Source organism: Calliphora vicina, chromosome 4 (genome assembly GCF_958450345.1).
Source record: "Calliphora vicina chromosome 4, idCalVici1.1, whole genome shotgun sequence".
NCBI classification, from domain to species: Eukaryota; Metazoa; Arthropoda; class Insecta; order Diptera; family Calliphoridae; genus Calliphora; species Calliphora vicina.
Window position 1 is genome coordinate 48,721,327 of NC_088783.1, and position 14,317 is coordinate 48,735,643.

General features: G+C 32.7%; 1 protein-coding gene across 1 annotated transcript in view; it reads right to left on the reverse strand.

Moving 5' to 3' along the window:
• Positions 1-462: 462 nt before the first annotated feature.
• Positions 463-14,317, reverse strand: part of LOC135958836 (uncharacterized) — a 28,397-nt gene continuing 14,542 nt past the window's right edge. Inside the window, exon 2 of the mRNA XM_065509753.1 lies at positions 463-1,716. Coding sequence (XP_065365825.1) covers positions 896-1,716 — 821 coding nt within the window. The 3' untranslated portion in view covers positions 463-895. The remainder of the gene's footprint in view (positions 1,717-14,317) is intronic.

The following is a 14,317-nucleotide window of genomic DNA, read 5'->3' on the forward strand; positions in this document are numbered from 1 at the left end:
AGGATACAGAAATATTACAGGCAGCTCTTTATTCCTAGTGAATATAAGTAACTGAAATAAATATATTTAGCATAGCGAAAATATGGTAGAGTTATGAAAAGTTTACGATGTATAAAGAAAAGGCAGCCAAAATTTCTATTTCTAATTACAAATTAAAACTTTTACTATCAATGAAGTAGATGGAAAACAGAGTGTGGCAAAAAGAAAATTTAAAATCTAGTGTAATCAGATTTCTGTTAAAGAATATGAAGATATTATGAAATGTGTAATAAATATATACTGTTGAATATAAATATGAAATCGTATGGAATGATTAACTGATTAACTAAGTTTGAACTGATACAGAAATAAACTTATGACCATTCCAAAAAAAAGTAGAAAAAAGGATTCTAAAATAATGCAAATGTAATTTAGGAAAAAAAGTACCAAAGAAATTAAAATTAGAATGGAATATGATATTAATATACTGCTAATAATGGTTTAACGATTTTTTCTTAGTTTTTTGTACATTTAACTTAATATTTTTTTTGTTTTTGCATCTACAAAATAAACACATACATTTATGCAAATTTAATAAAAATTAAAATATTTTAAAATTTTCTTAACAATTTGGCACCGTGTACCATTTAATCCTGGTTGTTTTTCCTTTCGCTTGATTTGAATATTATTACAAAGAAAAAAAACAAATTGATTAAACTAATGACAATAAGAAAGTATTGCTGGATTTTTCAAATTGTAGATTATTAAAGAAAAAAAATACAAAATGCTTGATATGAAATTTGTTTTCGCTTTTCATTAAAATTAATAAATTAAATTTAAAATAATGTATTTTTTTTGTTGATTGTTTGTTTTAGATTTTAAAGAATTTTGCACAAACCCGCAACCAGCTAAGCTTTTAACTCAAAGCCAATAAAGGCTCTTCATCCATATCCTTGGCCGCCGTTGTCGAGGATAGGGTGGCTTTTTTCTTATATTTCTTTTGCTGTAATTTTGTTTTGGCCAACTTCGTTTTTGACTTACTAGGATGTTTGGGTTTCTTCAATTTCTTCTCTTCGGCTGCCTTTTCCTTGTCCAAAAGCTCCAATTGTTCGAAAATATTTTTCGGATGTGGATGTGAGGCGGGTTTTGTGGAATTCTTGGCCTGATACACGACCACAAAGTGGGAGAAGGCTGTGTCAACGGGTGTATTAATATCGGCAAAATCACGGAAGTGAGCAAATTGTTCTTCGGGATAAGTGTATTTTTGTACAAAGTCTATGCTGTCTTCGGGATGATAGGGCATTTCTTCTTCGGGATAGAAAGTACCGCCACGTATGACACCAAAGTCTCCAGAACCCAATATACTATGATCAAAACCGGCCGATCTTTGATTGGGTGGCAGACCGGGTCCCAAATTGCCTTCGGGTCTGGATTCAGCGTACTTGGGAACAATAGGAGCATCTGCTAGGGGAAAGTAAGGGCGAGAGTGTCCCAGAGGTGGAGCCTCCCTGAAAAAGGGTGGATAATAGTTTTGAGCCGCCTGTGTATGTGAATCGATGGGGTTTACATGCGCTGCACTAGACACATCTGATCTGGCTATGTATCTAGCATTAGGTAGGGGACGAAATTGTGTTGAGGGTGGCTCATGAAATTGTCGCTCTTGTGAGCGTAAAATTGTTATGGGTCCAAAATCATTGGGCTCCATCAGCATGTCTGAATCTTCTTCGGGAAATTCATCTGAAATTATACAGAAATACAGACAAATAAAATATTAAGTCATCATTTTTCTGGGATTACGTTTTTTTTATTAAATTAAAATTTAAGTAATTTGTTATGGATGACCTTTTGGTTCATTCACTTTGTGGTATCTATATGAGCGAGTAATTAAGCAGTCAAGCTTTACGCCCCCCTTGTTAGCCACATTATTTGTGTGTTTATTCCAATTGTTTGTATATTCTAATGTCCATATAATTTATTTACTTTTTTATTTAACCGCCCAACAATCTTTAGTCATGTTAGATCATCACTCTGGCTGTAGTTTATCTTAAATTTTTCTTTGTTTTATTAATTTATTTCATGCCAACTAAGCGTGCATAATTTCTGTAGTGAATTGTTTAGTTTTATTTACTCTTGTCTCATTATTTCTTCATTAAGAACTTTTTTTCAGCTATTGTTTTATTTTTCTTGTATTTTTGTGTTAGAACTTGCTAAAGTTTTCATGACACCCATTCGTTGTACATATGGATGGCTGTATTCTCTAATGTTTTTGTAATGATGATAATTATTTTATATTCCTAATGTGATTTGCTAAATTTAACCAAAAAGATTAGAATAAATTAGCAAAAAGCTAAGAAAATCAAGGTTGCATTATTATTAGAATAATGTGTTTGAGTGTGTCATCTTAATGTAAGATTTTAGTATGTTCGTTTTATAGATACTGTACAATAAGTTTTAAAGGTTCTATGATAATCATTTCAATGGAAAAATGCTACCATCTTAAAGTAAAACGTGAAAAACAGTGGTCGGCAATACATGTAACCTTAATTTGTTCTTGTATAAGTGAGAGAATTTGAAATTAATTAAGATAACTTTAAAATCAAAACAATAGGAAATCGGCCTCTCATTTTTAGTGTCAAAACTACTTGGATCTTTTAGGAATAAAACCAGCGAAGGCTTTGTTAAAGGCTGATTCTCAAGGCGCTTAACCTGACGAAGCATTTTGACACTGTCAGTCACGCCATACTCTTTTCGAACATGATATAGGCCACAATGCCTAGCATATATCAGAGTGTACGTCACTAAAAATCCAAATCTAGACACTTCTTTTATAGGGACTTCAATGTGGCGATCATGTATGGAAGGACTGAAGGGACTGAAGTGAGACATTTCTTCGAGGGGAGCTCACATCTTCACTGATAGGTCGTAAAGTGAGGTGGGTGTAATGTGGTTGGATTCTTATAGATATCCGGGCATCCAAATGACCCTGGGTATTCTCTTTCGGATTCTTTAGCCAATAAAGAAGCCTCACTCTTGGATGAAGCAAACGATGGATCCAGGATGGTTTCTATAAATACGAGCAAAGGTTTATCATAAATTGACTTCTGTAGAAGTTGTCATAATGAGATAGACTTTTAGGGACCTCCTCTGCCAATGCTCGCACTGGGTGACCGGAGATTGAAATGTCTGGGTGAAGTCTTTCAGTACGATATGGTGGATCTATAGGGAACGGACACCAGAAGATTGGAAGCTATCAAAAAGAGTGTGTCAAATACAACTTATACATACTATTCCAGCCAAAACTTATCCTTGGTCCAACAAATTTTTATTTTTTTCACGTTACCTTTTAAAAATATGTCAGATATTTCTCATTTCTAAATCATTCATTTGCAGCTGTTATTTCGGTCAAAATAGTCACCGAAAAAAAGTACGTGAAAAACTAATTAACTTTCAAAAAAATAGCAAAAGATTTCGAGGTTCATCGGCACACTCTTTCAGAAGCCATTAAACAGTGTAATGAAGACTTGAACATAGAAAACCTGGATCAGGAAGAAAAAATGTCTAACAAATATTGCTAAGGCAAAAGAAGTCAAACAACTCTTTCGAAGAGCGCCAAACCCTTCCATTAGAAAAGCACTTCTAAGGTTAAAGCTCTGATTATTTTGGGCGCAGAGTCAAAGCTAATGCTGGGTTGAAGTCGTATAAAATTCAGAAAGTTCTAGATCGCAATTCGTTAAAGAACTAAGAACCAAAAAAACGAGCGAAAAAATGTTGGTAAAATTTTATAAAAAATACTGCTATTAATGAAACTTATATACTGGTAGACTTTTCACAACTTCAAGGTCAAGATTTTTATGTCCATTACGAGGTAATATTCAAGAATAAACCAAACAAAACAACAACAAAAATTCCCATGAAGTTTCTTGTGTGGCAAGCCACATAGGCACGATAAACACAGAAATATATATTACGGAGTGTCTACAAAAATGGCGTTAACCTTTCTTAAAACACTATGGAAAAAAGGCTCTTGAGTGGTATTCAAACAATAATGTCAATTTTGTAGCACGGGAGGCAAATCCACCCAACTGTCCAGAACTTCGGCCTGTGAAAAGGTATTGGGCTCTTGTTAAAAAATAATTAAAGAACATAGGAAAGGTATCCCGGGACATGTCCGATTTTAAGAGTAAGTGGAACATATCGTCCAAAATATAATTTTTTTTCTCCATTACCCCTCTTGGCAGCATGGCTTCGACAAAGCATTTCCATCTTACACGATTTTCTGCAGTTGTTTTTGCGTCTTCCCATGTAAGATTTCACTGCCCTAGATCTTGGAGTATCGTGCGTCTCCATGTATTCTTTGGCAGACCACGGCTTCTTGACCCTTGAGGGTTCTACTCTAGCTGCATCCTTGTTATACTGTCAGGATTCTTTCTGATAGTATGGCCGATCCACATCCATTTCCTACGTTTTGTTTGTATTGAATCTTTAGTGGGAGTATTACCGGAAAAAGTGGAAAGATTTATAATTACCGAGTAATATGCCAATATTTAGAACCATGTCCTGTTGCAGCGAGGTTTTGTTAAAAATCTCGTTAAACATCTACGATGTAGAGGTGATATTATATGCAACTACAATAACTACAGTCTTTATGGAATGAATAAAGTGTGGCCTTTATCCCCGACGAAGTTGTCAACAATACTCTTTATATCTTAACGACATCGTTGTCGATAGAGTATGAATTCTGACAGTAGTCTTTGAGAATCACTTTCGACAGCCTTAACACGGAAATATTTCACTAATTGCGAAATAAAACCAAAATCGTTAAAATGGTTTGGATAAAAAACCATTGTGGGTAACGAAACTATTTTCGTTCGGCCTAAAAATGTATTGATCCTCAAGATCTTCAAAGCTCTAAGACGCAGCAGTTGGTGTGTGGATAAAGAATCCTTTCTCGCGTTTTGTAGTTTAGTAAATTACGCTGTCTAGTGCGATAATCTTCGTTGACCCCAGGTACCCAGTTAAGAAATATTAAAAAACTGACTAAACGAGATTTATAACTTTCATAGACTTCAGATAAGCTTTGAACGCCACCGGAGGAAACAAAGGTTTTTTGTATCAAAATACAGTAGTGCCTGATGGGCTTTCATGGGAGTAGTTATTAATTCAACCTGCCGGTAGTAACTTTCCAAACACTTTGAGGGTCAATTTTGACAACATATGCTCCTAAGAACACCCCACTGCAATCATGAATAGCAATGAAGCACATGGGTAGCTTTAAAATACTGACACAATTTGATTTCTACATCACTTACTCAAGACATGTCTCACATTATTTACATACATACAAGCAGCGGATACGCATGAACATATGTGCGGGATTCATTTGATCGCAGCTTGTATAACGCAGCTTTTGACTATATTCTGGCAGGATGATTTAACATTCTTGTAAGGCAAACACCTCCCTTATAGCTCTATATACTACCCTACGGGAAATTTGTGTCAATTGTTCTAAGAGCACTTGTTCTATGACCAGTGAATACAAAATTATTACCAAAAGGAACGAATTATGATAGGTGAAAACAATCACTTAACTTAGTGTTAAAGTGTTTGAAGTGTAGTTACTACTGAGGAAAGGTAATTGACTCAAAATTAGTCCAGTGACTGGGTTTTGTGGGTGTTATGTTCAATCTCTTTATATGTCATGATGTTGGTCTAGAAAGTGGTGAAATCACATCTTTTCGGCTCATTGTGATAGGTCACATAATGAACGCAAATGAACCGGTTCAGTTTATTATGAAACTGGTCATCAAATAGAATTAAAATAGTTTGAACTTTTTTACCAAATATTATTAAAATATATTGAACTGGCATTGAATAAGTGCGCTTAGGTTAGTTCAGCGACTTGTTCACTTGGAACAATATATTAGACATGTCTTGTATTAACCGAAATTGAATACGTCCATTTAGGTAAGTTCAGAGACCTGTCACAAAGTGTCAAAAAGGTGTCAATTAACCCCTTCCTAGGACATCCCCATGTTAAAGTGACAGGTCCCCTTCATATAAAGTGTTAGAACTGGAACCGGTCCCAACCACTTTGGAACTATCACGTGATTGGTGTTAGTTCCTTTTCCCCTAGGGTATATACTAGACGATGCTACGATAGACTAGACTAGACGATAGTGTGCTATGCTATCAATATGAGGGTTGCGGGTTCGATTCTCGCCAGAAATTCTGGGTTTATCTGTTGACAAGAAAAAAGCTTCACAGTCTATGTTTTTTAAAAACCTATCCAGACAACTCTCCTTTACTGCGAGCAGTGTATTTATGGACTCATACAAGAGCACATGGACTCATACAAGAGATACAACTAGAACCCACCAGATTAAAAATGGAGTAGTTCAAATATTTACAACTAATCCTCGCTGTATGAATGATCATGCAAGATTGAGTGATTACGATCAATGCCATGTGATAAGTAGAATGAAAATATACATTTTATCACTAAAACCAACAATATAATATATCGCATATACGAACCACTTTATTACAAAATAATACAAATTTTTCAACCCTGACTCACTCGTATTTAACTAAAGGGTTTATGCAAATTACACTACACTAAACACTTGTTGAAAAATTGTTATAATACCAGCTGTATTAGACAATTAGTCAAATTATTCCATAAATTCCATTTAATTACTCAAAAACTAATTTATCTAATACAATACAATTAAAAACAAAACACTCTAGAGCAAACCTTAAAAATAATCATAACAAAACCCTATGACAGCTAACACGACTACAAGTATGAGTACCTACAATATATATAGCAGCAGATTCTAGTTGTTTATAGCCCTGCATTCTTACATGACCAGCAGTGCATGCACCATTAATTAAGCGGGGAATTTCATGAAATATGAAATCATTAAATTTAATTTAATGTGACATAGATTAATGGGTTCACTTCGTACATTGTTACACTTCGTTCAAGTTTATCTGAAAACTTCAAAACCCTAAACAAAAGTACCTTACAAACCTATAGATTTTATTCTTTTCCGCAAAACCCTGAACTGAATATTAGAGTGACTGACTATGGGTATTGAATGACAATACGTTTTGTTTATTTGTAAAACGTGACATGTTTTGAACTATTTATGAGAATAACAATAAATTTGTATTCTATTTAAATACAAAAAGAATTATACGGAAATCTAAGAATAGTCGCATTGTTAAATAAATATGGTCAATAGTAATCAATAAGACCATAAAGTCTTTTTTCTTCTTATTTTTTTGCATAGAAAAGATTTACTATAATATGTAGACAAAATGTAATTTAATGCATTTGTGCTAAAACTTGAAGTCATATGGATTACAATAAATGAAGCATGAAATTTACATACATGTGACTCACATACCATGGATGGATGACAGTAATGAATGACATGAATGTGGTAAAATGTATTGCAAAAATAATAATAGTAAATAAAAATAATAATTTAATAATAAATAAGTAAGGATTTTTGTTACAATAAGTTGAGAATAATTGAATTGAAATATGTTAAGTCCTGCCATTTGTAGCGTAACAATAAAGCAGAAGATTTTAAAAGCTAGTCTGGTTAAAAGCTGTATCGTGCTTCAAACTGCTTCCATTCTATTCCATTATTACTTAATTACTGTAAACTTCATAATTTTTGTATAGTATTTTTTATGAATAACGCTACTGATTGCCTTTGAAATGCATAACAATTTTTAGACGTAATCAAAAGTTGTACTTATCAAGGAACATCACATAATTTTGATGCTGTAGTTGCTTCTGAAATCTCATTGGAGTATTTATTCAACATCACAGCTGGAAGCTTTATCTAGACATTTCACACAATATCTATGTACGAGTATGTACTACAACTAGTTAGGATTGCGGAACTTTTTGAAAATTTAAACTTATATAGCAACTGACTAAATTTTTTAAAGTCCCGTCAGGAATATAAATAGAAGCTCAACCATAAGGAAGTGGTAATAAGGGCAAAAGTTTTGAGGAAAAAAACATGAAATCGGTACTTTTCTAACACATCAATTGCAAGAAGAAATTAAATATTATTGGGTGTATGAATTAGAAATTCATCATTTTCAATATATGGCGTAACACCACCATAGTGTAGAGTATAACTATAACTGTAGGTTAGACTAACACCAAAAATCTTAACCCACCTTAAAGTATACCAATCAACTCAGAATAACATTGTAACAGACATTGATGTCTGTCCATCCGTACATCAGTCGGTCCGTTTGGCTGTCTGCCTGCCCATGCAAACCTTGTGCTCAAATTAGAAGGCGCAATTTTGAAGATATTTCTATCACCTTTAGTACATGCATTTGTTTCAGCCCATGGACGAAGCCTATTGAAACTGGCTGAAATCGGTTCTTTATTTCAGCTGTCCCGCATACAAATAAGAATTTATCGGTCAAATTACATCTTATACACGTATATACGGTAGTGTTATTAAGTAATTTCATGATGATCGGCCCATAATTAGTTATAGCTCCTATATAAGGCCCGCTTCCGAAAATCACTTTAACGAGCACAAATTTCTTTAATATTGGTATCGACTTTAAATTCAATAGAAATAAGTTTCAGATAGACATAAATCACACGACCTCATTTCATGGCGATTGGTCCATAATTAGTAATAATTCCCATATATGGCTAACTTCCGAAAATCATTCACAAAAACAAATTTATTGAAATTAAAAAAAAAACAAGCACCCCATGTTCGATCCCTAGTAGAGGATGACAAATGTTTATCATGGTTTTCGAGTTTTTAGAAATTAACCCCCCTGTAAACAATCCACCTCCACTCCCCCTGGAAAAGACCACCCCTCCCCCTGAAAAAGAGAATAACATCATGAGGTCAGGTAGCCCGCCACCCCTGGCAAAAATATGGTAGGAATCAAAGATTAACAAGGTTCTCCACTACTACACCAAATACACAGAGGTCGTTGTTTCTAGGCAACGACAGATAACAGCCGCACTATTTATCCTAGACCAGCTATAGCTGACCAATCATCTACTTAGCTGGAACAACAACCGATTAGCGAAACTCATACAAGGCAATAATAATTGACTTGATCTTATGCCAACATCTTACATCTATTTAGCTGGAACAATAACCGTTTAACGAAAACTGATACAAAATAAGAAAAAAGACTGGATCTAATAACAACATCGTAGATAAACGATAATCCAATAACTAGGACAGTGCAATTTCTCATGGGAAATACGCGAAAATCTACTGCAACAAATCGTTTAAGATGGAGATGCTTTGTGGAAGCCAAATGCACCCCAAAAGGGTAATGGAGAAAAAAATCTCATGTAGGGTTGTATATGGTCGGGCTTAACCGAATATAAAAAAGTCTAATTTTCTGCCTACAAATCATCAAGCTTATGGTGAATGTGTTTCATCGGTTTCAACGTGCGAGAGATGACTTGTTCGGTTAAGAAGTGGTGGAAGTGGAGGACAAAGATCACTCAGGCCGGACAAAAACATTTGAAGACCAAGAACTGGAGGCATTACTCCATGAAGGTTGTTGTAAAACAAGAGTTTCGAAAAGTTTGCAAGCAGCAGGATTCATCCCAAAGCAATGAAATTGGGTAACATACGAATTGAAGCAGAGAGACCTTTAAAGACGATTTTGCATGTCCAAAATTGTGTTTGAACGCTATAAAAGAAAATCATTTTTACACCGAATTATTATTCGCGACAAAAAATGGATCAATTACGATAACTCGAAGAGTAAGAGTTCGTTTGTGAAGCCTGGTCAACCAGCCGAATTGACACCAAAGCCAAATATCCATGGAAGCTAAGTAATTCTCTGTATTTGGTTGGAGCTAAAGGGTGCTATCTATTATGAGCTGAAATCTGGCCAGCCCATCACAAAGAAACTGTACCAGATGCAATATATTCGTTTGAAGCGAGAATTGGCCGAAAAACTTACAGAATATGAGGTCAGACATGAAACCATAATATTCCGTTCGACTACTATTTGTTCCGATCGGCAGTTTATGGGAAATAATATTATATTTGTAGATATATTTTAATTTCAATCGCATATTTTGAAATTCGTACATTTGCAGGATAAACAATTTATCGTACTTTTATTGCAATGTTGAATATATAAAATGTTATAATTGTTTTTTTTCAGCATCTCCTTTTTAAAACTTTTGAAGAGCATTGTTCATATTCATGATTTGTACATCTGAATCATCGATAGCATTATGGAGTGTGTACCGACCACTACTTTAAATAAATACAATTATTTTAAACATACCACTTATATATTAATTTATTCATTCAGCCACTGCCCTAACTTAGATAACACCACGTCGAGTTAATGTGTGTCAAAGTCATAAGGACATCTGGGAAAACTCTATTGATCCCTCCTTGAGAGACGGAACACAGATGATCTAATATCACTACTTTTAGATAACAATTTATAAAGCACGACAAACCAGGAAATAGTTCATTATGAATATAGGCATCAACTCGATACCTTTCTAGACCTTGCTTTTGCATTATTTACATATGTGTAAAATATAACTTTTTTTAAAAATCTGGCCTTTCTTAATTTTTGTTTGGTCAAAAGAAACCTTGGGTCTATTCCTTTAAGATCTATTTGGTTGCTTAGTGGGATGCGAGTGGGATATATAGCAAAATAAATGTTTTGTAACTCAAGATATACAATTTTTAATTTTTTTTGCCAAAATCGAACTTTTTTCCAAAATGAGCCCTCTTTTTAAATTTTTTGCTCAAATGAAAGCTTAGGTCCATTCCTTTAAGAGCTTTTTAGTCCCGATCGGAAGACATCGATTTTAAAAGCATGATTATAAAAGAAATTAGATATATTATATAATAAATTAAACGTATTTACTAATGTAAATAATGTCAGAATTCGTAAAAATATATTGGTGCCAGAGTTAGGTTTAGTTTGACTCTTTTTTGCCACAAATGTTTATATTCTACTTCAACCAAAGCATTATGTAACTAAATCGTTCTTTGTGACGATTTAGAACCAGTTCATTTATTAATGATTTTAGATTTAAAATTGTCTCTTTCGAATACTAGTCCTCAAAACACTTGTTAGTAATAGTTTTGATTAACAATATAAGAATACGTTTAAAATAATTTACTAAGAAGTTGATGAAAATGACTCCTAAAGTATGAAAAAATATATCTACTTTTTAAATGATGGTTCAATCAGATTAGCATAATTTATGTTTATTTTTCTGCCGCAATATTGTTTACTCACTTAGCATGTTTATATAAGTATAACGATAAAACCTAAATATTATAGTACTGAAGAATATAAACAAAGTTTGAATGGACTTAAAATATTTTCTTTTAAATAAAATTCAAGACAAATGCCATACAAATTAAATATTATTAAACAACTTTTTTATCAATCTGTAATTTAAGTCGTGATTTTAATAAAGAACTAAGCTCATATACCGACATCTGAATAGACAGACAAATATGAATATTATTGTAATTTTAACGGTAAAGCACAACAAAGTATAACACCCAACCCTAAACGCTGTCTTACAAACATAATACAAATGTCAATATTTCCTTTTTGCTAAAACTTTATTTTCATAAAGAATTTTTACAAACATATAACCAAATTTTCAGCACGTTTTTCACATATGGCTAATCCCAGCTATTTTATAATGGATTTAATAGCTATTTGGATATAAAAAAAAAACAAAAAAATCCTAACTAAAAGTCAAGGTTTGGTAGTTGGTTTCTTCTCCAGCACTTCGCTAGTACTCGTATTAAAGCAAGTATTTTATTTATAATTTAGTACTGTGTAGTAGTCTCCGAAAAGAATATTACAAAAATTAATCTTGACATTAAATACGCCACCCTATAAGTCAATAGAACATGCACAACAAAGCAACATCTAAAGGCAAAACTAAACAACAACAAAAACAACAACGGAAAAACAAAAGACTTGGAAACTAAACTTGGTTTGCAGCAGAATCATACATGATGATAACAAGGACAAATTTATGCATTTAGCCGTGAGGAATCATGGTTTTTTTTCGTTCAATATTATTAGCAGTAAATTTAAAAGAACAAAAAAGAATTATAAATAAACACATTAACCATAAACTAAATATAAATGTGTTTAGAATTTTTAATGACATTTAAAAAATAAAGTATACAAAAAATCATTGTTTTTTTAGTTTCTTTTTTTTTGGAAAAACACAAACTGATTATCATTCTTAGCAGAATGGAAGTATAAAATAAATATTTAGTTTCAATATGCATACACATTAGGGTGGTATATATTTTTCACTTTTGGGGTTTTTAATGTTTCCAAGTTCTAAAATTGCAATCAGTCAAAGTTCCAAATAAAAAAAATTACCAATAGATGTTTAAATATTAATAAAATCAGATATATATAAATCGTGTTAATACAAATCATAAAATTTTATGCATATTTCCAGTCCCATTTCAAAATTTTGAAACTAATTTTCAAAAAATTAAAAAAATATTTTGGCCCTAATTTTGTAAATCACGTCACCAAAGTGATACTTATATGGAAAGCAAAAACAAAATTTCAAAAATTTGAAACATTTGTTTTTGTTTTATATACAAAATTTTAAAATTATGAAAGGCAAATCAACGCTTGAATTTTGGTGTGTTTGTTCTGTTAAGAATTTGTATAAAAAACAAAAACAAATTTTTAAAATTTTGTTTTTGCTTTCCATATAAATATCACTTTGTGAAGTGATTTACAAAATTAGGGCCTTAGATTCTAATAAATGAGGTTTAAAAACACAAATTCTAAATATTGTAGCATTCATGGACTAGTACGGTTAGCGATTTTAATTTGGCGAATTTCGAGGAATTTCAGTTTTTGGTCACAAATTCTTTAGACAGACGGATGGACGGAAAACGGACATTGCTTGATCGACTCAAAAAGTGATCATGAGCAGATTGATATATTTTAAGGTGGGTGTTAGGACAATATCTTTGCACGTTGTAAACATCAGCACTAAAACAATATAGTCACATATGGTGGTGTTGGGTATAATAATGATTAAAAAATCTATTTTGTATTCACTAACAAACAAATGTCATCTATTTTATACAACATTCAGTTTATGTCTTAAAAACGTGATTGTGAACTTATATGCCATTTTGTTGGGTGAATAGTGTAAATAACAAATTTTGTTTCGAAAATGTAAAATTTTGTGCCTGCAAAACATCGTATGCGGGAAGTTTTTCTTCACTACTTTAACTTGAAAAAAAGAGGTGCTGAAGCGCAGCGATTGCTAATCAAAGAATATGATGAATGTGCTCCATCGATTTCAATGTACAACAAATGGTTTGTTCGATTTAGAGGTGGTGATTTTGACATGAAAGACAAATATCGCCCAGGCCAGCCAAAAAAGTTTGAATACCAAAAATTTAAGTCCGTACTTCATGAAGATGGTTGTGAAACTCAACAGAAGCTTGCAACATCATTGGGAGCTACTCAGGCAGCAATTTGAAAACGTTTGCAAGCAGCAGAATTTATCCAAATGCAGGGAAATTGGGTTATCATATGAATTGAAGCCAAGAGACCTCAAAAGAAGATTATTTTCGCTGAAAAATTGATCCATTACGATAACCAGCCACGAAAGCCAAATATTATCTATATTTTGTAGAAGAAAAGGGTACTATCTATTATGAGCTGCTGAAATTTAACCAAACCATCACAAGACAACTGTACCGAATACAACTGATTCGTTTGAGTTGATCTTTGACTGAAAAACACCCAAAATAGCATGACAATGCTCGGCTACATTGTTCAACATCTATTAAAACTATTTATAATAAAGTGGTTGAGAAGTTTTTCCTCACCCTCTTTATAGTTCAGACCTTGCCTCGTCCGACTACTATTTATTTCTTATCCTTATCTTCGGATCAAATTTGACCCACTATGAAATTAAAATTTATTTTTTTCTAAGCTTTTTTTCTGAGTGGTTCATATTTTTTATATATGTATTATATCTTTTATTTATTTTCAGGTGTCAACAAATACGTTAGTTTTTACAAAAAAAAAATGGAAAAAATAACTACTTTCTATTTGGGTCAAATTGGAATCGAAGTTCGTTAACGTTAGTAAATTTGAAGACATTACAAAATAAACCAAACGATATTAAAACGATATCGAAACGATATCATCTAGATGATATAAACCACAGATTATTACAGATATGAATCAGCTGTTTTTACAAATATGTCAACCAAAAAACAACCAATAAATAAGTGTCAAAATGATCGTGGTTTGAAGA